This window comes from Erythrolamprus reginae, chromosome 1 (assembly GCF_031021105.1).
Source record: "Erythrolamprus reginae isolate rEryReg1 chromosome 1, rEryReg1.hap1, whole genome shotgun sequence".
NCBI lineage: Eukaryota > Metazoa > Chordata > Lepidosauria > Squamata > Dipsadidae > Erythrolamprus > Erythrolamprus reginae.
In genome coordinates this window covers 105,802,896-105,827,997 of record NC_091950.1, presented here as the reverse complement: position 1 = coordinate 105,827,997, position 25,102 = coordinate 105,802,896, and the positions used below count along the sequence as shown (strand labels likewise).

At 36.9% G+C, this 25,102-nt stretch overlaps 1 protein-coding gene across 5 annotated transcripts in view; it reads right to left on the bottom strand.

Moving 5' to 3' along the window:
- The window catches only part of LOC139172328 (golgin subfamily B member 1-like), a 51,591-nt gene extending 27,935 nt beyond the window's left edge, over nt 1–23,656 (bottom strand). For 2 of the 5 annotated variants that reach the window (XM_070761316.1, XM_070761337.1), the window contains exons 1-17: nt 23,537–23,656; nt 21,995–22,052; nt 21,462–21,605; nt 19,433–19,579; nt 16,277–16,387; nt 14,637–14,804; nt 14,293–14,478; nt 13,842–13,964; nt 13,186–13,299; nt 11,026–11,347; nt 10,784–10,893; nt 9,205–9,322; nt 8,171–8,262; nt 6,794–6,944; nt 1,737–1,846; nt 1,369–1,492; nt 419–549 (exon numbers count right to left, since the gene is read on the bottom strand). In XM_070761316.1, the coding sequence (XP_070617417.1) occupies nt 419–549; nt 1,369–1,492; nt 1,737–1,846; nt 6,794–6,944; nt 8,171–8,262; nt 9,205–9,322; nt 10,784–10,893; nt 11,026–11,347; nt 13,186–13,299; nt 13,842–13,964; nt 14,293–14,478; nt 14,637–14,804; nt 16,277–16,387; nt 19,433–19,579; nt 21,462–21,605; nt 21,995–22,039 (2,196 nt within the window). In that variant the 5' untranslated portion in view covers nt 22,040–22,052; nt 23,537–23,656. Of the gene's footprint in view, nt 1–418; nt 550–1,368; nt 1,493–1,736; nt 1,847–6,793; nt 6,945–8,170; nt 8,263–9,204; nt 9,323–10,783; nt 10,894–11,025; nt 11,348–13,185; nt 13,300–13,841; nt 13,965–14,292; nt 14,479–14,636; nt 14,805–16,276; nt 16,388–19,432; nt 19,580–21,461; nt 21,606–21,994; nt 22,053–23,349; nt 23,427–23,536 lie in introns of those variants that run through there. The other 3 variants (XM_070761347.1, XM_070761326.1, XM_070761356.1) reach the window with 3 other exon arrangements.
- Nucleotides 23,657–25,102: the final 1,446 nt, after the last annotated feature.

Below are 25,102 nucleotides of genomic sequence, written 5' to 3'. Positions count from 1 at the left end.
TGATGTAACTTTGAAATGATCATTGAACAAGTGATCATAATCTGAGGCCTATCTGAACAAAGCCTATTGCAAAAGGTCAGCCACAAATATTTTGTCTGCTTGCAGCTCACATACACATTTATGGTGAAGGGGAGATATATACATACATACATACATTCATACATACACACATACATACATACATATATATATATCCCCTTCACCATAAATGTGTATATATATCACTTACCTAAGAAAAAGCTTGAAGGGAATGGAATTAAATTATTATCCTGTCTCAATCTTATTCTTTTGCATGATGTTGAGGCAAGCAAATGTATTTCAGTCCAGTTCATTTTTTAGCACAGAATTCAGGTTATGGCAAACTGCTTAAAAGCAGTGATGTTATGGTGGAACGTGGCACCTAAGTTCTAACACGTACCTGCAGAGCTTCCATTCTACTTTGGAGTTGCAATTTGTCTTCCAAGTCTCCACATCTTTCCTCCAAAAAGAGAATCTGTTCTTGTAAATTATTTCTTTCCAATTCTAACTCTTCCACCACAGTCCGTAAACCTTTGTAATTCAAACAGTAGTTCCTTCTTATTGTTGTCACAAAAATACACAAACGATCCAATAAAAGTATCATGCATATTTAATGTAATACACTGGGAGAATAGTGCCTTTTTGTAAATACTTTTATTAAAATCATTTTAAAGGTCTGCTTCATGATTAACCTCAGGAGCCTTCTTAAATGAGAAAAGCTTTAACAAATTAATATAACTGATGACATGCTGCACTCTCAATTTTATGGTTCAACATTTCACAAATACTGCTAATAAAAACTATTTTAAGTTTTACTTACTGTTAATATATTACATTATACTGTATAATGTTTTTTAAAAAATATTTGAAGGGTAAGAGGTGAAACATGTTAGCTATTAACTGAACTTTAGGGGAACCAGACAAAACAAATAAGATGGTTCATTTTAACAACTTAAATCACAGTTTATAAAGTAAATGTCTCTGCATGCAACTGTAGCCTTTTCTATAAAATGGGACATCTATCCCTGGAACGGAAGACAATAACTTGTGAAGGCACTCCCACAGCTATATTTTGTTTTTTAAAAAATCATTCTTACCATGAATGACAATAATCTTTACTCACAAAGGTGTATCCATCTTTCAACCAACCACTGAATTCTAGTTCTGAACCAAAACTAGACAGTTCATCCAGCACGCACATGCTTCAAAATGAAACAAAAAAGGCAAACCAAAAGAAAATTCAACATAGATACAAACACAACATAATATGGTTTGTTGGTTGAATTTGAAAAATAAAAAGATGGACGGACATTGTGCATGCTTTAATAAACTGTCTAGTGTTTGCCACACCTGTACTAGGAGAAGTGTACTCTGGCCACCAACCTCCCATGTTCTCTCCTTCGGTTGAATCAGTGCTATCCAAAGTGATGTTCAACTCTTCGTAGCACTGTTTTCCATCAAAGCCATAATCTTCCTAAATGCAAGAAAAATATACACTCACTAAAATGAACGTACGTAAAACCCCACATCTTGCTATAGTATTCCCACTTCCAATGAAAACTTCCATATATTAATAAGGCAATTGTGCATTTCAAAAGCACTGAAATTAAATTAATCACGTTTAGCTTGTGTGTCACTGTACATGTTAATGCAACATAATGGAACCACTAAAAAAAACAACTGGTACCCATTAAGATATCAATATATTGTCAACTTACCTGGAGTTTCCTGCTGGACTGAGTAGTCTTCTTTCTCTCCAATGCCATCCTGCCAATCCCCTGGCCTGTGGCCAATTCCTCCTCCAGCTCCTGTTGCCCTGAGACTATGGCTGGATCAGAGCAGCCAGGAAAGAACCAGTCATCCTCAATCAGTTTTGTGCCACAGGAAAGCAATCACATTATCAAACCAAAACCAAAACACCACTATCTACATTCCAAGGGGATTACTGACACAGAGACAGGTTTATGAAGTTACAGGTGCACTCTAGAACTTCATTCTCCTTGTGATTTCCCCCACTACAGAACACTGATAGATAATCAGCTTTTTGTTATTTGCAAAGTAGCCACAGAGGGTACTGATCTCATGGGCATCATTTTTTTAAAAAAATTAAAAATTGTATATGAATACTGGCAAAAAGGGCAGCCACTTTCATAATCAACTTATGTTTAAATTAAGTCTGCCATCCAGATTATGTGTGTGACAAATGTATAGTCAAAGAGTATTAATCCGTGCATATAATTTCACAAAATTGAACAAGCTCTGCTTGGTTTTTTACCACCAAAAAGAGCTCTTGTTTCAAGTAATATGAGGAAGTCACAAGACTGTATCAACACTGCAAACTGGCATCGAGCCATAACACTGAGTGTTAAAATAATAATTTGTCAATAACACAAAATAATTTCATAATACAATAACTTAAACAAATGCATTCCTTGTCAGAGAATAATTATTTAAGCACATTCCCATCTGTTTTGTGTGATTAGCAAAGAACAAACATTTGAAATTTTAATATAAAGCAGACAAAAATCAGCAAGAATTAAGATAAAGTTGGCTCCATACTTTAAAGCACTGACTCAATTTTTTTTTAAATGAACAACTGTTATCATTTTTAATAATAAAAACATGTAACAGACAAAAATTCAAGTTTATAGACTTTACAAATATCATGAAATCTGGAAATTGGAGTCAGTGATTTTTTGATAATACAATAAAAGATTCTGCATTATTTTATGGAGAATAGAACAGGGGAGGGGAAGGGAGGAGTGAAGAGGAGAGGATTTTTATTGGCCAAATGTGATTGGATGCACAAGGAATTTGTCTTGGTGCATATCCACTCAGTAAAGAAAAGATACATTCATCAAGAATCATAAGGTAATGATAGATAAAAATTCAACACTATAAAAGAGGAAGTCTTGTGCATGGCAGCCCTTTGTTATCTCTCCTCACCTCTGCAGTCCCAAAGACTTTCCTAATCCATCAAGAGAAACCACTTGCTCTCTAAAAAATATTTTAAACGTGGACCGGTTGGCTGGCGGAGCCGGCGGGAAGGGCATTCTCTGTGGCGAGTCCGATGCTCTGGAAGCAACTACCTCCGGAGATCCGTACTACCCCCACCCTACTGGCCTTCCGGAAAGCTGTTAAGACCTGGCTTTTCCAAAAGGCCTGTCTTGATCCTACCATGAGTGATTGAGAGATAGGCATGGTTTTATTAAGGTTATTAAGGTATTCTTAAACTATTAATTGTTGTTTTTATTGTAAGCTGCCCAGAGTCCATGTGGAGCTGGGTGGCATATAAATTAAATAAATAAATAAATTCACATAGTGCTATTTTCTCTCTATTGCTGTAGACCTTGGTCTCTCAGTACATAACAACATGATGAAAGTTTTATCCCTTTTTACACATCCTGATGCATGTAAATAAGTGCTTAAATTACATGGTTGTGGTCACTATCTTAATTTTTTTAAATACCACCCAGTTAAAATGGTTCAAGTTATGGAGTAAGCAGCAACATGCATAATTTCAAAGAGATAGAAATATTTTTGTTCTCTTTAAATGTTAAGTGAACTCTTATGATCACTGACCCATCACTCGAACATGTATTGGCATCATGCTAATATGCATTCTAGTGCATCATGCCAAGACTGTATCCCCAGATATGTACTACTCTGGTTCCATCTGCTGGTTCTTTCCACAGGGAGCACCAGCTAATAAATAATAGATGTTATGTATTATTATCTCTCCCCACTGGTGGAGTAGACTGAGTTACATAGATTCTCCTGCAAGGTTTTCCAATAATGTAAACATAGGTTTTGGAATGCATATGGCAAGATGAAGAATTAGCTAAAATGATCTTACATCTGTTTATCCAGTTTTCAAATATTATCGTATGGAAATTTGGATCCAATCCTATAATATCATAGTATTTGTTTACTTCAGTGATTCTGTACCAACAAACACTTCATGTGATATCTAATTAGAATAAAATAGCTATAGAAAAATTAAATGCGATTACTACCTAAATTGTAGAACTTAGAAACAATGTACTTTCCTGATTTATGAATATTTTCATCTTTCCAATTTTCAGATGGAAAACGTATTTAAATGAGTTATAGATAAAAAGCTGAACATTATAATTTATATCTAATGCTGCCAGGCTGTTACAAACTTTGGATACGATAGAAATTAAGCACTACAGTACAAGGTCAAAAGTAAGCTGGATATTCAAAATAGTTTTAAAATGTGAAGATGGTTAAAAAAAGTTTGTTTCTTCTTCCCAAATTGGCAATTGATTCAGTAACTTATTTTAAAGAAGTAAAAAAAAAGAATCTGAAAAGAAAGCTTAATGACATTCTTTAATATTAAACTACGATTTATTATAAATTGTGGCTTCTCAGATAAATATGGAGCCAACTATTAGTACAAAAAAATGAGATGATTATGTTAACATAAATGAGACATAAGTATTGCAAAGGGAAAGAAAGCATGTTAAAATAAAATAGCTTTTGTAACTTATGCTAATTAAAAAAAATAGCAACACCAACAGCTGGTATAGCACACTACTGAAAATTTTCCACAAAATATACTACAGTGGAAAACTACCAACAGTATGTTATAGGCTGCTGTGGCTGCAGAATCCTGCATGCACAAAACTGATGGGAAACTATGTTCTCAGTGGCTGACCAAATCGCAGTGGAGGTTAGGAGTGGAGGGGAAAGGGACACCAAGCGCTCATCGTGTTTAACCACATTGGGATGACGGTGGGGAACAAAACAGAAAAGTCATGCTTAACCCAATAGAAAATGCAAAATTAACTACAAGCCAAAACACATAGGAAGATAAATAACCGATCATATTAATGCAATATAAACAGAACTTTAAAATGTTGTATTTCATCTGCCTTTAAATTGTTATGGCCAAAGATCCTAATTGGGATCACCTCTGCGGGTCTGGAGGTACCATGAGTTCCGTGGAAGCAAAAAACCTCACCGGAACATGGGCAAATCTGCGTCTCTGTGCGTGATTTTGCTACTTGCACGGGTGCAGAAGTATAATTTCGCTTGAACTCACGGTACCTCCAGAGCTGCGGAAGCGAGCCCAATTGGGCGTTCCGGCTAGTAGCCCATTGCTGTCTGGCATACAAGTACATTTTGTGAAGTCTAGTACACTGAATATATGGCATGCAATTTGCTACCCTATAAAATATTGTATCCATTTGAGGATTTACTTTTATCTATTTCCTTCACCTATTGGCAGAATGCAGACTTTAATTCCATTTAATAAAAAAGAAAAGAGCTACACAATTAATGTGATTTATTTAGGGGCTGTACAACACTTTAGGCTCGATTCTGTACATCTTTATAGCAGGTAGTCAAACAAACACTGTATTTGTCTGTTGCTCTTTATAGTAGCTGGAGTTTCATGGTTCGCCTTCACAGACTTTAAAGAGATGCAGACAAATGTCATACTTATATGTAACATTTGGTAGAAAAGAGTGATGACTATGCATTCTGAGGCATTTTTTTGGAATTAGTTAACACTAAGAAGTGTTCGATATGTGGGTAATAAGCATTTTGTTTACCTTAGTACTGTGGAGTCACGTTAAATATTAACATTTTAAAAACTAACAGAGCAAAATTACATGCCACATTGATCAACTCCTATAAAACTTTTGAGTTAATTTGCTGAATTAACGTAAGTATACAGTGAGAGATTTTAGGGGGAAATACAAATGTTCATCGGTATCTATATCAATCATAGTTTGGTAAGGCTTAAAATAATTTTAATAAATATATGCAAACAAGTCAATACTCCAACAGAATTAAATTCAGGAAATTCTGAGCACTTATGATTGATAAATCAGTTGCCTACCTAAAACTTTCAATGAGATCTTAGATAATTTTAATATTTAATCCATGTATGGGACAATTGCAAATCACATTAAAAAATAAGTTTTAAAAAAATTTCTTTTTGTGTTCCTAGCACAAGAACATAGTACAGTATTAGATTAAACAACGATTATTTTAGTGTTTATTTTACTTAGTCTGCACAATGCCAAAGTCTCCTTGAGCTCAGCTTTTCCAATAACACATGACAAAAATTATTTGTATTTAAATCTTTTCAATTTATACAATAATGTGTGTGTGTGTCTATGTGTGTAGCTAAAGTAAATAGTTTGTTGCATGTACTCTGCTTTATTTAGTTTTTAGCTAAAATATATGCAGTAATTACAAGTAATTGTAACTCTTTAAATCAGACTGCAAGGTAAATTAGGCACAGGCAGGTAGATTCTGCTAAAATGTCTCAAGAAATGATTTTTACTAGCTTGCCACAGTAAATCAAACATCCATCCATTTATAGAAACATAGAAAACATAGAAGACTGACAGCAGAAAAAGACCTCATGGTCCATCTAGTCTGCCCTTATACTATTTCCTGTATTTTATCTTACAATGGATATATGTTTATCCCAGGCATGTTTAAATTCAGTTACCGTGGATTTACCAACCACGTCTGCTGGAAGTTTGTTCCAAGGATCTACTACTCTTTCAGTAAAATAATATTTTCTCACGTTGCTTTTGATCCTTCCCCCAACTAACTTCAGATTGTGTCCCCTTGTTCTTGTGTTCACTTTCCTATTAAAAATTTATATTTAATAATTCAGCAAAAAATATGACACACACACACACACACACTACATTGACTGAAACTGTCCATGAGATTTCAATAATTGACAATCCATCCAAGTGATAGTAACATTTCAAGCAAATTAACTCACCTTCTCTCTCTTCCTCAATCTGTGCCATTCTTAGAGCCATAGCAGTTTTTTCCTCTCTGATTTCAGGGTGCATATCCTCAGATTCAGATACAGCTTCTTGCCATTCCAAAAGTGGACTCTGTAATTCATCCGCACTGCCCGATTCACTAGTCTGAACCAAATTAAGTTAGGACATGAGAATAATTAATCTGTTCAATACAACTGATAAAACAGAATAATTTGCCAAACAGTAACTTGTAAGAACACTGGACCAGATTAAAACTTACAGGTATTTTTGTTCTTACACTGACCAATCAGAAGCCAATGTTAAGCATATAAGCAGAATTTGAGTACAAAAAGTACCTTTCCAGCTTTGTTCCCGAGTAAGTGGCATGGGAAACATACCACTTGGGACATCACAATAATATAGTGTTGAAATAACTATTATTATTCAGATTCTATCTTTTTAGAGATAATGTCATAGTTGATTATTCAGTTTCTATCTTTTTAGAGGTAGTGTCATAGTTGATTATTTTATTGGACAAATACGGAATTAAGTTCTTTTAAAATATTTTGAATAACCTACTGTTCAGTTTTATTCAGTGCTTCTGAATTCTAGTTTTGTGACACAGGATTTTTTCCCCCTGCCAATCCAGTTTTTCCAACATGCAAGACTGTATAAACATTGATGATGCTTTCTTGCTTCACTTCTTTTCTCTAATGTATAAAATCCCCCCCCCCAAAGTAAATTTTCCTTATAGGAAAATTAATCCTGACCCTAGAACTCTATGGACATGCTTTTTAGCAGTTCAACAAAATCCTTAGGAAGTTGCACAATATTCCATATACAATAATACAATATACATTTGCTTATATTTAGAGCACAAGAAAACCAAAGTGCATCCAGTTTAGGATGAAGATAATATTTTATCCTGAAACATCATAAATTTGTCCTCCTCATCCTTGGATAGAGAGATCTCTTTGTGTCCTTTTTGTATCTTTGTTTGGTTCTCCATTGTTAAGGCGTTGTCATTTTATTACAAAAATCCTTTCTTTAGGGAACTGGCAGATCTTAGAAACAGCCAGAGGAAAGATAAAAGAAGAGCAGATAAAAGTTCAAGAAAGATTTTTTTCTTTAAAAATATTTTTTTGAAAACAAGTGTCATTAAACTACTCTAGCCCCATTTTTGAGAACCATAGTTCAAATATTTGCAGAATAGTATAGAATATTATGTCTACAAGCAGCATAGTGATTCACAATTAATCACAAAATATTCCCATCATGATGGCAAATCTAAAGTGCTTTTCATTGCTTTGTTATTTAACTATAAAGACGTTCAATATACTAATTAATTAGTAATTAATACTTATATTAACGATATTCCCAATATGGCAGACCTGTGAAGCTGCCCTCTTTGTAACTTGTTCAAGATCCGCCTGAAGTTTTCGCTGCTGTTCTTCATAAATTTCCAGTTTAGCCAAAAGTTCTTCTGTAATGGAAATTGTTTCCATTATAAGTACACAATTATCCACAGATTCTTGTAATACGTTTAGACCACGATACTTAAGTTCAAGGTTTCAGTGCATAAAACATTTACATTTAAAACCTGTTGAGCTTAAAAAGTCTCCTTTTGAGTCAAAAATAACTATTCCAATATCACTGAGTATGGGTCGATATTGTTATAACATTTCTGGAAGTGTTATAAAGCCTTACTTCAAGCTCAAATTATTTCCAGAATAGTTAGTGCAGCTTCAGAACACTATCAGTAAGGATATAGGGAATTTCAACCCAAGACATTACGCACTGGTCTTACTTAAAATTATAAGCACAGAAACAAGGAAGCGTAACATAAAATATCATCCATATCTGTCTACTCTGAGATCGCAAAGGAAAATGGGGAGTATTTTGATAGATTAATATATATCCCTTCCTGTAACTAATGAACATCAGGACTAACTATAGCTAATGTAAGAATGAGGGAGAATCAGTTAAGCACACAATCGACAATTAACTGACCCTGAGTATCTAAAAAAGTCTATTGCTTTCTTCTTAATTAGGTTTAACTGCTGATTTTAAATTATTTGCTAAGGAGAAAGTTAGAATTTGTAATATAATGCTGTTCGCCCTCTGGGTAACGTTTGTCAGATGCCATAGCATGAATTGTATAATGTCTATATAAATAGTATGCAAAAGCTCGGCTGCTTTTTTGAGCTTTAAAGCAGGATCAAATGTGGTGTCAGAAAAAGATGGTTATTTTTGCTATTGCAATAAACATTTCTGCATCTATTGTATCTACAAATTTTACTTATTATACTTCGTAAATTCATGAATAGCAAAATTAACAATTAAACGGAGACTATAAACATTATTTTCTTATGTCATTTAAGGTAGATATCTTTCAAAATGGCAGTAAAAGTTTATCAATATTTACCATTTTGCGTTTTATATTCCAAATATGTGTGTAGTGTTGACTGCAGCTCTTCTTTTTCATTCTTTAATTCAGAAATCTGATCTTGTAAGGCAGTTATGCTGCTATTCATTGGTGTAACCTAGAAAAAAAATCAATTTCTGAAAATTATGAATATATATATATAAAGCCCCAATGAGGCAAAATCTGGTAACATCTCTGATACATTTGTGTAATTCTGGAAATCCCATATTAGAAACACATCCTTAAGTTGCAGCAAATTTACACTATCAGTTCCATAGTTAAATTATTATTTTTACTAATTATTTTATTATTTTCAACTATAGTACCCATGTTTCCCTGAAAATGCATTTTTTTGGACCCCCAAATAAGCACTAGGGCTTATTTTCAGGGAGTGTCTTTTCCCCTCTCCATGTACAGGAGGCTCACATCTTCTCCTTGTTAACGGCAGGGTAGGAGGCCACATGATGCACTAGCACTGCCACCATGAGGCAGGGGGTGGTAGAGCTGCCCCATACGCCCTCAGCTTACCTCAGGACCCCGCAGCCAGACCATCCACACTCTAAAACCTGCCTCGCAGTCGCAGCATGAGCACATCGCCCAGCCTCCGGTTCCACTGCAGCCATGAGTAAACAGAAGTAAGCTGGTGGCCACGGGGGCTCCTGCTGCACAATGCTGTTGGTCCTATCGCAATGAGGCAGGTGTCAGGGCCTGTATGGCCTGTATGCAGGGACCGTGAGGTAATCCAATGCAGGGCATGTGAGATAACTCCATCACCCCTTACCCCGCAGCGGGGGCACTGCAAGCAAGGAATGGGCGGGTGCCCAGCTGTGCAGGCACTTAATTAGGGCTTATTTTGGGAGGGATAGGGCTTATATAGGGCTTCAGACCAGAATACCTTCGGGACCGCCTTTTGCCGCACGAATCTCAACGACCGATTAGGTCCCACAGAATTGGGCTTCTCTGGGTTCCATCGACAAAACAATGTCGTCTGGCAGGACCCAGGGGAAGAGCCTTCTCTGTGGCGGCCCCAGCCCTCTGGAGATTAGGACTGCCCCCACCCTTCTTGCCTTTCGCAAACTCCTGAAAATCCACCTATGTCGCCAGGCATGGGGAAATTGATATACCTCTCGGCTGTTCCGTTTTATGTATGATTTGTTTGGGTTGTATGATTGTTTTTAATAAGGGTTTTAAAATTGTTTTTAATATTGGATTTGTATTTTGTATTGCTTGTTGTGAGCCGGTCCGAGTCCTTGGAGAGGGGTGGCATACAAATCTAATAAATTATTATTATTATTATTATTATTATTATTATTATTATTATTATTACTACTACTACTACTACTACTACTACTACTACTACTACTACTATTATTACTATTATTATATTACCCGCACTTGGAAAACCTGCTAGGTCTTATTTGTGGGATACATCTTATTTTGGGGGAAACGGTATTTTCTGAAGAAGTGCTTTTAACCAAGAAAAACACTACTTTATATCTTATGATTTAAACAAAACATTGGCATCTACATCATTAAAGCGGGAACATAAAATTAAATTGCATGTAAACATTTAACATACATTTTTAAGTTCATCTTCAAGTTGTCTGATTCTGGACTTGGACCATGCTTTCATCTTAAGGAATTTAGCTTCTGATTTGCTAGCCTCTTCTGTTTTCAGTTTTACTTGCACTTAAACAAACAGGCAAACTCAATCATTATTCAGAATTACAGCAAAACTATTAATATAACATAATATAAAGATCAATCAACTCTTTGGTGTAGTAAGCAAGGAGTTTTAGGGATTGTTGTCCATTATATTACCTTCTAAATGTTCCAACTTTTGCTTAACAAAAGCATCCAAATCAATGGCTTGCTCCAAATTACTTTCCTGTCTGGAAATCAATTCATCAATTTTTTTCTGTAGCTGAAGCAGTGTTTGAGCTTTTTCCTGAAGCTCTGTTTCATGCGTTTCTTGTATCTCCTGATGATCAGCATTATACTTCTCTCTGGCTTTCCTCATTTCATTCTCATGTTTCTCCATCATGTCTCTCAGCTGTGCTCGCATTATGTGCTTTTCTGCATCCAGTTTGGATTGAAGGTTGTCTTTCTCTGACTCAAGACGGTTTAGCTGTTCATTCAGTTCCTGGATTAAAAGTAGTTTAGACAATAAAACTTGCAAGTTCTTTTAATTATATGCACAATGGTTCCCTTCACATGTGCAAGCACAGAAATGTATCTTGCCTTACCCTCTGCTAAAAAATAAAAGAATCCCCCAGAACCCATGGAAGATATTTCATTCAGTTGAGGTTTCTCACTGGCGGAAGATAAGAAAGGCTCAGCTCCTGAGAAAGGAATCTATCCCCCCTCTTGTATTTTAAAAGGTCATAAAGCACAGAGCTAACTTTGAACGATGGGGGGCTAACACAAATTTGAGTACATAAAAATACTTTTGTACAATACGCTAGGGAAAGGTGAATCAATAGCATATGCAAAACAGCATGTAAGATATACAAAATTATAAATGGGAGAAAAATTGTCAAGGAGCAAAATATTGTACTGCACTGAGTGAAATTTTTGTTAAATTTATTACATTTGAGGGAAGAACATTTAGAAAAAGGCAATTATTAAAAACTATATATTTGCTGTAATTAGCAGCATCGGGAGATTTTAAAAAGTCAACTGCACAATCAAATTGACATATGATTGTCAAATTTTCTTGAATTATCTTTTAAAATGAAATTAATATTTAAGGGAACATTATAAAGAAAAATATATCAACTGTACAATATATATTCAACATCTTAAACTTCTTTTAATAACTTTGTTTCATATCTTTTGGGGTATTGTTGCTTCTTATTGATGTATTATTACTGATTTGTGAAAAGTAAAGATCACCAAAGTAATCCCCCATTTTTCTAAAGCAGCAGTATATGGGAAGAAATAAGTGACAAATTATAGCACAAAAATAATTTAAACGTTTAATAAATAGTTAAACATCTTAAATGCTCTCCATGTGCATATTTTTCATCATTTTTCCATTCATTTTATGATAAGCACACATAAACTAGCAATATACGGTAAGAATGTTAACCACTACTGCTCAAAAAAGGACATTATTTTTTAAAAAACCATAAATTAAGCTTTTTGTAGAAGCTCTTCAGATTCTGACTACCAAATCAGAGCTTGTTATTATTGTCATTTAATTTTTTTAAAATCAAAATCACATGAGTTTTCCTTTTCTTTTAGTGCTACTTCAACATTTAACCATTCTGGATTAAAAAGTACAACATAAGAATACAAGACACAAATGATCAATAGATGCAATGGAAGAAAATGCAGCAAAAAGTGACTAAAAAACTGCATTCTAATTTTTTTTAGATATAATGAGCAGAGTGGTGACTCAGCGGTTAAGACGCTGGGCTTGTTGGTTGGAAAGCCAAGCCCGTTTTGGGCTTAATAGGCTCCCTGTAGCCTCCTGGAACCAGAAAAAGGCCACAGGAGGCACCCTCCCCACATATGCACGTGACCCTCTTCGCATGCGCAGATCTCCCACATGTGCCCCGCCCAAAGCATCCCAAAAATCAGCTGGCAGGCAGGAGGAATGCGTGCATGCATGGTGGAGCTGAGCTGGGCGATGACTCCCATGCCCACATAGAGAGTTCTATGTGCCAGGTGTGGCAACATGTGCTATGGATTCACCATCACAGATGTAGCAGCTTGAAAGCATGCAAATTGGAGTAGATAAACAGACATATCTACAGTGGGAAGGTAACAGCATTCCGTGACATTATGCTGGCCACATGACTACGTAAATGTCTTCAGACACTACTGGCTCATTGGCCTTGAAATGGAGATGAGCATTGTCTCCTATAGTTGGAAATGATAAGGAGTAAAATCTGCAGGGACTCCTTTATCTTTATAAAAAATATTTATAACAACTTGTCCCACAACAATTGTTTGACTGTGTAGTCTACTTCTTACTTTCAGTTGTTGGTCCTTGCCATCCAATTCTTGTTGCAACATGACTATGACCTGCGTTCTTCCAAGCATGACTTCCTCCTTTTCATGTAGTTTCTGCTTTAAGGCTTTCAGTAACTGTTACAAATATATATATATTCATTGTTAAAGTAATGGAAAATAGCAACTTTATTCTGAAAATGAAAACATCAACCTGTAGTGTTTTCTTGTATTGCCACCTATACTATAGGAACAAAATGTCATATTTGTAGGACATCATAGGAATCAGATATCTGTTCAATATCTACACAAACTAATCTAGAAGCATTAGTTATTAGAGAAGTCAGAAATCATTAAGTATCATTATTTATTTCCATTAAGCTATCTTTTAAATACTACACAAATTTGGCTAGACTGCAAAATTGGGGGTGGGGGAATAAGAACGCAAAAACAAACCTTTTTTTAATACTGAAAAAACCTGCACAGTTATAGTCACAAGTTGAGCTCAATTTAAGAATATGTATACCTTTCAATAAACTTAAAACTTTTTTCAGTTGTAACCCATTTGTAAAATTAAATTGGCATGTGACCGCACACAAAAAATACAATTAGGGATGGCCAAAAAAAATCAACTTGGGATTCCATTCGCAATACTACTAAATAAAATAAAATTTCTCTACCTGTTCTAGATCAGCACTAGCATCAGACTTGGCAGCCACTTTAAAAAGTTCTTGTTCATGTTTCTGGACCAGTCTCATCAACTCTTTTTCCTTCTCCTGGATTATATTTTGAAACATACGGATCTAAAAAACAGCCAGTCCAAATATTTCCATAAAGCTGAATCACACATAATCATGTAAGTTAACATTCAGTTCTTACTGATTCATAGTACTTCAGTGGAAAATGAGCATGGATGAAATAGATCCTTAAATAGCTTTTGAATAACACTCATCTAATTTAATAACAACTTTACACTTGTAATCTCTAGGAAACAAGATTAAAATAGTCATATTCCTATTGCCACTGCCAGTCAAATCCTAAATTGTATTTTTAAAAATTATTATTACATTTATTTCCCACCACCGTCTCAGCGCGAGGCAAATACATTATTTTGTACTGTAACCTACTTACATTTTGAGTGTACATGGCTTCTCTTTCCTGAAAATGCTTCTTCTCTTTATTATGAAAGCTTTTAAGGTTTTCAATTTGTTCCTGGAGGAGGCTACATCTTTCTTCACTGTCCCCGACTTTCCTGGTAAGATTCTGAACTAGAATTTGCGTGCTCTGCAATGAAGCCTCTTTTGTGGAAATCTGCTTCTTTGAAGTTCATGTAAATAATAATAATAATAAGGAAATGAACCAGAGATTGTATCCATCTATTTCTCAGCTTTATTGGGAAAGCAACAGCACAGTCAATTCAGAATGTTAATCAAACTGTCAAACATGATGGGAAATAAAACAACACATAGCTATACCTTTAATTCATTGTTATGTATTAGCATTTCTTTGGCATCATTAGTTGATCCACAGGCTAGTTGCAAATCGATTATGTAGGCTTCTTTTTCGGTTAGTTTCTTTTGCTTGTCAGCAAGCATGGCATCCAGTTCAGCACCCCTTCGGTGCGCAGCATCCAATTCAGACATCTGGAAGCAAAGCCATTATTCCATGAGAAATATTTTATTAGCATTGACAGCTATTTTTTGTAACATTCCATCCTTAAAAAGCAAGCTTTTTCATAGCAATCAACAGATATGAAAGGAATTAGCAACCAGTCTAAGAGCCTCCAACAGATATGCTTATTCCCATGTGTGCCCTGGATTCCAGCCAGACCTATAATAGTAATTCAATTATATGTATTTGAGGATTTTATTAAGATTATATTTTGGTATAATTATTTCATTACTTTAAGTAATCCTGGGAGGTTTGGTTTTGTCCTAAAAACATGGCCTAGAATACTTAAATTAATTAGATATCTATCATACTAAAATTACATCCTTCCTATTATTTTCTCTCATTAAACTTTTTTTTAAATTTCAAGCTCAAATCGCAGGGGGTTTTTTTCAAACAAAAGTTGAGTTGACCTACATACGTATAAACAAAAATTGCAACTTATGTAAGAAATCTGATTCTTACTAAGAAAATATTTATTTGTCTTACAGGTAGAGCTTGCTTATTGCTTGTCTTGCAACAATCATTTGAGGTTACAATGGTACGGAAAAACTAATGTAAAAGCAATGCTCACATGTATTACTTTTGCAGCATCCCTTATTTACATGATTGTCATTACACTTAGTGTGCCTGTTTGTTGTCCTTTGCTTATACCTCCCCTCCCATTCCAGAAAGGAGAGTTTGGAGAGGAAGGGATTACAAAAAAAGTAAGCAGGCAGATAATGGAGAATACACATAGAAAGAAATGTGGTAGTGTTGGCATATCCAAACACTCCCCTTTAAAAAAGCAGAAAAACTGTTTAGACAAGCAGAGGAAGGGAAGAAAATAAGAGGAGAGGGGCAGCATATAAATCCAATCAATAGAAACATAGAAACATAGAAGTCTGACAGCAGAAAAAGACCTCATGGTCCATCTAGTCTGCCCTTATACTATTTTCTGTATTTTATCTCAGGATGGATATATGTTTATCCCAGGCATGTTTAAATTCAGTTACTGTGGATTTATCTACCACGTCTGCTGGAAGTTTGTTCCAAGGATCTACTACTCTTTCAGTAAAATAAAATTTTCTTATGTTGCTTTTGATCTTTCCCCCAACTAAATCCAATCAATCAATCAATCAAATCCAAGCAATCTCTTTAGACCAGAGGCCGGATCCAGCCCACAAGGTGCTTAGACCTACCCTGCGGGGCGGAGGACCAACCTGCAGTGCCTCTGCCAGTGAAAACAGAGCTCAGGAGGGCTGAATTTTCACTGGCAGTGGGCTGCAAAAGGGAAAGGGGGGACATGATCAAAACATTTAAATATGTTAAAGGAAAATGGTTCTTGAGAAGAGGCAAAAAAATCTTGAATACAAGAAAGTTTGTAAGTAGAAACGTTCTTAGGTAGAGGTACCACTGTACTAAGTAGTAGCACCAACACTCAAGATAAAGAAATGAACAAATTTACCTTTTGTTGGAGCTGTTCATTTTTTTGAGCATTCAGTGTTTCTAGTTCTTCAACCTTCTTTCTGAGCACCAATATTTTTCCACGACTTGCAGCAGCACTGTCTTGATCACTCTGAAAATATACATTTAAAAACTTAGCTTCAAATTACAGAAAAACTAACATATTTAAAATAGCCACATGCCTGGAAGGTGGTACCTAAAATGTTAAGAACAGACAGCTTATTTCATGTCTTAGGATAGTGGAAGCTTTCCACATGAGGTCTTGCACCTGAATCACTGTTTGAGATCAATGAACAACAATTCTTAGTTCAAATATAAGAAGTTCTATCTCACCTCGAATTTTGAAAGAGAAAGAAACAGATTTATTTAAAATGTTCTTCAGTTGTAAAGATTTGGACAAGATCGACACCTCCGGATTCCTTAAATGCTGCCTTCTTAGGGACCTTAGGGGCAGTATGATTTTTAACAAACTAATTCCAAAACATAGCTACTAAATTAGATCTGACACTAAAATAAGTTGTAAGTGGTGCTTGTTTCAGATTTTCTTCAGTAGTTATATTTTGGAATGCATCCATTGTTCTCCTCGTTTCAATGAAGTAAGAGAGTTGAGGGCAGGTGCAAAAAGATATTATATTCATATGTCACACAAAAGTTAGTATGATTTGCAAATAGCTCATTTAAATAATAATAATAATAATAATATATTATTATTATTATTATTATTATTATTATTATTATTATTATTATTATTATTATTATTATTATTTTGTCAATACAACACAGCAAACGAGATCACTATGCTGGATTTCATATTTCATCACCAGTCGGGTGCTTCCCAAGCACCTAGGACTGCGTGATGTAGCGGCGAATTATGTTTGCTGATCCCAGTAAAGCAGCCTTTTGCAATTGACAGATGGAGATTTTGTCAATTCCGATGGTTTTCAAATGTCCGCTGAGATGATGATGATTATTATTATTATTACTATTATTATTTTATTTATTAGATTTGTATGCCGCCCTTCTCTGAAGACTCAGGGAGGCTCACAGGATACAAAAACAACCCAACAACAAATCTAATTAATTAAAAATTACTACTAAAATCCCATATATATTAAAATCAGTTAGCCAATTCATTCACAACCACACATTGCATCTCATAAACAGGGGAAGGGGGCTTGATCTAATTGCCCCGTGCCTGGCGACATAAATGAGTCTTGAGACTCTTGCGAAAGGCGAGGAAGGTGGGGGCAGTACGAATCTCTGGAGGAAGCTGATTCCAGAGGTCCAGGGCCGCCATAGAGAAGGCTCTTCCCCTGGGGCCCGCCTGATGACATTGTCTGGCCGACGGGACCCGGAGAAGGCCAAGTTGGCACTTATTCCTAAAAAAACATTTCTAGGATTATTTGAATCAATCTACTGATTCAAATTATACATACATTTACACTCACCTAAAAAATCAGATACAAAATAATTCTGTTCACAGTTTTCATCACAACGTTTCCATGTGCAGTTCAACAAGCAATCTATCTTTTTACTTGTTAGCTAACTACAGGTTGTCCTGGACATGGAGTCTGAACATTATGATGATATGTCATGACAGCAATTAAGTGAGATGGTCTAACTCAGTGATGGCGAACCTTTTTTGTCTCGGGTGCCAAAAGAGTGTGTGTGTGTGCATGATAGCATGCATGTGGGTTCCCACACCCATAATGAAATGCCCTTTCCCCATGCATATGCACAATCCCCATAATCCCCCCCCCTGCAGATGCGCACAGGCCTCATTGATGCCTCCAGACTTCCAGTAGGTCTGTTGGACTGTTTTTGCCATCCCCAGGTTCAGGAGGTTTTCCTGAAGCCTGGGGAAAACAAAATTGGCTGAAAATAAGGCTGAAAATCAGTGAGAACATGCACACTGGAGCTGACATTGGGCAACACCTTGTGTGCCCTCAGATATGGCTCCACATGCCACCTGTGGCACCCGTGCCATAGGTTCGGCATCACTGGCCGAACTGAACAAGCCCCCGCAACCCCTCCATCCGACTCACCATGATGGAGCTATTAAACAAATACAGTGATACCTCGTCTTACAAACGCCTTGTCATACAAACTTTTCGAGATACAAACCTGGGGTTTAAGATTTTTTTTGCCTCTTCTTACAAACTATTTTGCCTCTTCTTACAAACCTTACAAACCCACCGCCGCCGGCGGGATGCACCACCTCCGGACTCCCGTTGCCAGCGAAGCACCTGTTCTTGCGCTGCTGGGATTCCCCTGAAGCTCCCCTCCATGGAAAATACCACCTCTGGACTTCCGTGTTTTTGTGATGCTGCAGGGGAATCCCAGCAGGGGAATTCCAGCAACGCAAAAACGGGCACTTCGCTGGCAACGGAAGTCTGGAAGTGGGGTTTCCCAGCGAGGGGAGCCTCAGTGAAATCGCAGCATCGCAAAAATACAGAGGTCCGGAAGTGGAGTTTCAAGGACTTCGGTGTTTTTGCGATGCTGTGATTTCACTGATGCTCCCTTCACTGGGAAACCCCACCCCCGGACTTCCGTTGCCAGCGAAGCGCTCGTTTTTGCGCTGCTGGGATTCCCCTGCTGGGATTTCCCTGCAGCATCACAAAAACACGGAAGTCCAGAGGTGGGGTTTCCCATGGAGGGGAGCCTCAAGGGAATCCCAGCAGCACAAAAACGGGCACTTCGGCTGGCAAAAGGGGTGAATTTTGGGCTTGCACGCATTAATCGCTTTTCCATTGATTTCTATGGGAAACATTGTTTCGTCTTACAAACCTTTCACCTTAAGAACCTCATCCCGGAACCAATTAAGTTTGTAAGACAAGGTATCACTGTACATCAATTGTTAAATAAAGCACGGAATGCCTTAGGGATGGGAGAAACCCTGAGAGGTTTAGCTCGGGTCAAGGCCCACTTGCCCAGGCAACCCAAGGCCTCCTTCACCTCAAGACACTCCATGTTCCCTCCCTGCTGATCTTTTTCTTTCCCCCATCATGTCCCCACAGGCCTTCCTTCTCCACATTGGGTCTCCCACAGGCCTTTTCCCCTAATGACCATACTGGACAAAACTAATATATCAACTGTAGAAGAACTTGTCGGAGAAAGATGTTTTATAATCTATATTATTTTTAAGAATAGAACTCACTTTCTTTTGACCAGATTTTCCATCTTGTGCTGCATTTCCTGGTATTTGCTTCTTCAGTTCTTCTAATTGTGAAGTTAATGAGGCTACTTTGGCTTTGTTCTGAAGTTTTAATTTTGAAATCCTGGTCTCAGAAGCTTCTTTTTCTTCCTGTAGAGTATATATATTGTTTTAAAACAAAATACAATTTGCAGATATTATTTTAATTACAACCACGTATATCAATATCTAAATAGATGAAATATAAAAGCATGCTCTTCTTTGAAATAACTTTCAGGACAAATAAATATCATACACCATAGCTACCTATTTAGAGAGGATATTTTTAACTATAGCAAAACAAAGACAATGACAACAGCTGCAGGTGGACATGAGCTGTTTAAAATCAACAAAGAGGAAAAATTTCTTCCTTGGATCAAAAATTGTTTACAATGACAATTCTACCCCTGAAATCAAATGGAGAGCATTAGCCTTAGGCAGTGGTTAAGAGAAATAATATCTGGAAAAGCAGCGATACTGAAATACTAAATAAATACAAAAAACAGGCTTTTTTAGAGCAAGGTTGTTTGGATGTGGGAGTTGGATACTGAGGCCTTTATATTTATATTATGATGCTGGAGTGAATTATTTTGTATACTACAGACAGCCAGAGCAGCCAATAGAGAGGTGCTGAATCATATAAAAACATCACTAAAAACCCAAAATTACGAGATTATATATGATTTACTTTGGCCATGTCATTCGTGCAAATTTACTGAAGAAGTCAAGGATGCTATAAAATAATTTATAATAAATAAATTTATTAACTTATTTGATTTGATTTCTATACCACCCCTCTCTGAAGACTCAGGGTTACTGGAGCAAGAGAAAGAGCAAGGAAAAAACTCACTGGCTTGATGCCATCAAAACTGAATATGCGAGTGACTTAGGAGTCCTCCTTGATTCACAGCTGTCCCTGGGACATCATTTTTCAGCTGCGGCAAGTGGGGCATTTGCCCAGATTCACCTGGTGCACCAATTGTGGCCTTATCTGGATAGAGAGGCTCTCCTGACAGTCAATCGTGCCCTCAGCACCTTGAGGATCGACGATTGCAACGCTCTCTACATGGGGCTACCTTTGAAGAACATCCGGAGACTATAGTTGGTTCAAAATGCAGCCGCGCAAGCAATCATGGGTCTTCCTAGATATGCCCATGTCTCACCAACACACTGTGTGCTGCATTGGTTGCCAACAGGTCTCCGAACACAATTCAAAGTGTTAGTTTTAACCTTTAAAGCCCTACATGACTTAGGACCTGATTATCTTCAGGACCATCTCTTGCCTCACGTATTCCAGCGACCGGTTAGGGTCCACAAAGTTGGCCTTCTCCAGGTCCTGTCAGCCAAGCAATGCCAGCTGGTGGACCCTAGGGAAGGGCCTTCACTGTAGTTGCCCCTGCCCTTTGGAATCAACTCCCCCTGGAGATCTGCATGGTTCCTACTCTCCTGGCCTTCCGGAAGAACTTGAAAACACATTTGTCCAGTCCCTGCCATTGACTGAATGATTGGTATGATAGATTGATGTATGAGATGTGTTGGTTGAGTAAATTGTTTTAAGTTTTTTTATAAAGTTCAGGTTGTTTTAGAATAATTCCGATTTCTGTTTTAAATATGTAATTTATGCTGTAAACCGCCCTGAGTCTCAGGAGAAGGGCGGCCTAGAAAACAAACAAACAAATATCCACAAACTAAAACAAGCTGTCCTTGACAATAGCATGGAGAGCACTTGCCTATAAAGTCACAAAGAGTTGGATACAACTGAATGCTTAAAACTAATACTAATTTTAACCACATCTACAGCATCTGTTCATACTTAAGAAATTTCTCCATTTTGAGTGACAATCAAATGTGGCAAACCTAAAATAGATTGGAAGAAAGCTGCATCTAATTATTATCAAAATTTTAAATGCCAATCTAAAATAACATTTAAGACAGTATTTCAGAAAAGCAGTTTGCCTCAAAACTGGAAGCTGTCCCCCTCCACACACAATACCTTTATTTGTTTATCTTTCTTGTTTAAGTCATTATCTTTTTCTTTGACAAGTTCTTTAAGTTGTGCTATCAATTGTTTAGTTTGAGACAGTTGTTCAGTCAAATCAGCCACCGACATGCTTGCTACTTGAGAAGACTCCTGAACCTAGTGACAAAGAAAATATGTTTTTGAAATGTTGAAGCTGTATGCATTACTGCAATACAATATTTATACTATTTCTAACCTATTTTGTCATTATTCAAAACAAACTCAGGCCAGAATTTAAATACAGAAATATAAGAATTCAATGAATTCTTAAAAATAAGTGTTACAATTACTGAACAAGCATTAATGAAATTTCTTATTCATGATAGTAATAAAATAAATGAAAACTAAAAACAGTGTCACCACTGCTTTATCTATCTTACATTTCACTCATGAATAAAAAGCAGCACCAAGGACTCTAAAATCTCCATATCAGACATTTGAGAAACAGAAACCTCAAATTAATAACATTCAAATGGATATTGTGAGGATTTTAAATAAATACTTACTTCAGATTTAGCAACTGAATCATCTCCCTTGCCCCATCTCCACATAATTTTAAGGTGGCTACAAAAACAATAGCATTAGTTTATTTAAGCTATATTTTCTGCCCAAACTGAATTCTAAATACTATATAATACAATTTAATAATAATTGAATATTCAAGAGAACCAAAAAAAATCCATGAAAACATTATTATATAAAAATAATGCCTGAAGCCAAACAAGAAAATTTTACTGTGGAATAAACAAAAAAACTTTTAGAATAATTGCTAAAATGATATCAAAGGAAGAACATTTGCCCAGCATGTATATATTACAATTATCATTCATGAGGCAGCCCTAAGCAACCTCATTTTGCTCATCCCATGCAATATTCATTGATGAAAAAAATTAATACAGTCACCATAGCTTGATAATAAAGTAATGAGACAAGCTTTAAAATTTAGACTGTAAACCTGTTTTAAGAAAGAATTAAAGGTGCAAGTACATAAAAATATACATGTTGCAGTACAAAACTGAACTTCAATTGTTTCTGCCATAACTCAGTATAATAAATTAAATGTTCATATCAATATAGAAAAGACTTATTTTTAAAAACTTGGTAGTACATTTGAGCACTAATTTCATAATAAGCCCAGTATCAAAAATGCGGGGGGGGGGGGGACGACGACAATTTATTATAAAATATGGAATAAATGGTATGATTGGCTTGAAAGGGAAAGTAAAATTAATGTGTAAAGTAATATAAAACGACATAATCAAAATAAATGCAAACGTAAAATAGATGTAAAGCACTATATAACAAGAAGTATAAAATTGTAAGTTAAGAATTAATTATAACAATTAAACTTAAGTGTTTGCTTAACTTAAGAGTTTGCTTAAGAGTTAAGTTTACACCATATGGAAAATGTAGAATGAAGATGAGATGTAGAATGAAGATATTTCCGATAGCAACAAGCTGTATTAGTGAAATTACGTTATGTCTTTTTAATGTGATAAAACTCAATAAAGTTTTTTTTAAAGGTCTTTCAGGTGGCAAACCCTAAATATGAGAGATAATCAAGACTTTTGTTTCTGAAGTACTTTGGAAGACCCTGGCTGAGCAATGCATTCTACTTGGATGAAATGGCTTGAGCATTTTGCAAGGGAGTTTTCATCTAGTTCCATTTAGCCCAAGGGATACAGGAGATGGGAGGTATGATACGGCTGGCTTTATAACCCAGGGTCTCGGGGGCTTTACAAACGAGTCCACCCGAATGAGTCAACCGAATCTCTCCTCGGGGGTCCCGCCTTTTCGAAGCCAGCCTCTCTCTCCCCCCCCCCCCTCCTCGGCTTGAGAGGCGTCGCTTGGAGGAACAAACCTGGAGGAAAGCTCCGTGACGGCCCCTCCGAAAGTCCCACAATGGAGTCCCCGTCGGATCAGGTGCTTAATTACCACCCCTCCTTTAAAAGGGGCGTGGCTTGAGGCACTTCCGGTTGGGATATTTAGAGACACCGCCCTCTTTTCTAAGGGAGGGGAACGGAACGGAAGGAGATTGACAGGCTTACCTGGCAGGAGGAAACCAACCCGGAGCACGGTCCCCCCCGCCCCCCTCGGGAAAAGTTAAAAACGAGAGCGGCTACTCAGAGGCCGCAGCGCCAGCCCCGCTTCTCTGCGCGGCCCGGTCCAGGCAGACCTTAAAGCCGACCAGGACCATCATCGTGGCGAGGACCGCGCGCGAGACGGACGCCGGAGCGCGCAGGTTTCGCCGCGGCTAGAGCGAAGCAGCGCAGAGACGGCGGCAGGCCCACTTCCTGGCGTCAGGACGTAAACCAAGCTCTCAGCCAATCGGCAAGCAGGCAGCGAGCCTGGCAGGGAGGGGGCGCTACCTCTTCAACATCTGCTTGGAGACGAGCGCCATCTGGTGTTGGTCGAGTCTCGCGGAAATAAGCGGCTCCGATTAGGTAGACGCAGCGTCGATTTAACAGCTTTGAATGTTTTATGATGGCATAAAAAAAGAGGGTGATGACTGAAAAACAGATGTGCCGACTCAACGCGATCAATACTGATTTCCTCCTCCCCCAAATATTAATTCGTCGCCAACTGGGATCTGCTTTTATAGAAGAGCGGCTTCCAATAGTAATAGATATAAGTACATAAAAAGTTCTGATGGGATGAATGCAGTAATTGGTGGAAACGTTTTTAATGACTGATAAAGGTGTACACTACAGTGAAAAAGTCTTTGTTTTAGAGGTCAAAAAGCCCATCATTAGCTTTAAATCCTATTGGCCTTCCGTATAGAAAACTAAAAATATGATAACATAAAATACTGAAACAGTAGAGGGAATAAAAGTACAGACGGAATTTTTTTTCAGTTAAATATGTAACCATTAAATTCTGTCAAAACAGTAAAATACCACCGATTGCCTGCTTTAAAATAATATTTCCTATTTATAAAATGTTACAGATGTTTAATAATATTTGGTGATAATGTACTGAATATGTTAATTGAATGAGCAACAACATCCTTGACTAATTTCTTGCAATGTCCTTGGCCAAACTGTGGTAGGCTTATTGCTTTGTCGTGTTATATACCGTATATTCAGCCTGTGTGGTTAATTACAGTATAATTCATTTTATTATGCCAGAAAAGTTATTTTAGCCATAGAAGAATATGTTGTATTCTTCTATGGCTTACTGCTTACTGCTTTACAGATATTAAAGCAAGCATCCGCTTAAGAAAAATGTTCCACACCCAACAAACAGATGGCCAATCTTTTATTGTTACCCTGGTTATTTGGTAGTATAGACCAGTGTTTCTCAAATTCAGCAACTTTAAGATGTCTGGGTTTCAATTCCCAGAATTTTCTAACCAGCCTGAAAGTTTACACATATAGTTGAAGTTGAGAAACACTAATACAGAGAGAACACTTGAAAAAACATTTTGGTTGATTAAACGTGTATTGGTAAATAAAGCAGGGGTGGGTTCCACTCACCTTCGCCACCGGTTTGCATCACGACGTTTTGCCCATGCGTGAGACCCCTCATGCAATTTCGCTTCCGCGCATACTCAGTAGCTGGAATTGGCCTGAAACACCGCTGAGGACCTGATCAGCTGTGCTTCAGGCAAAGAA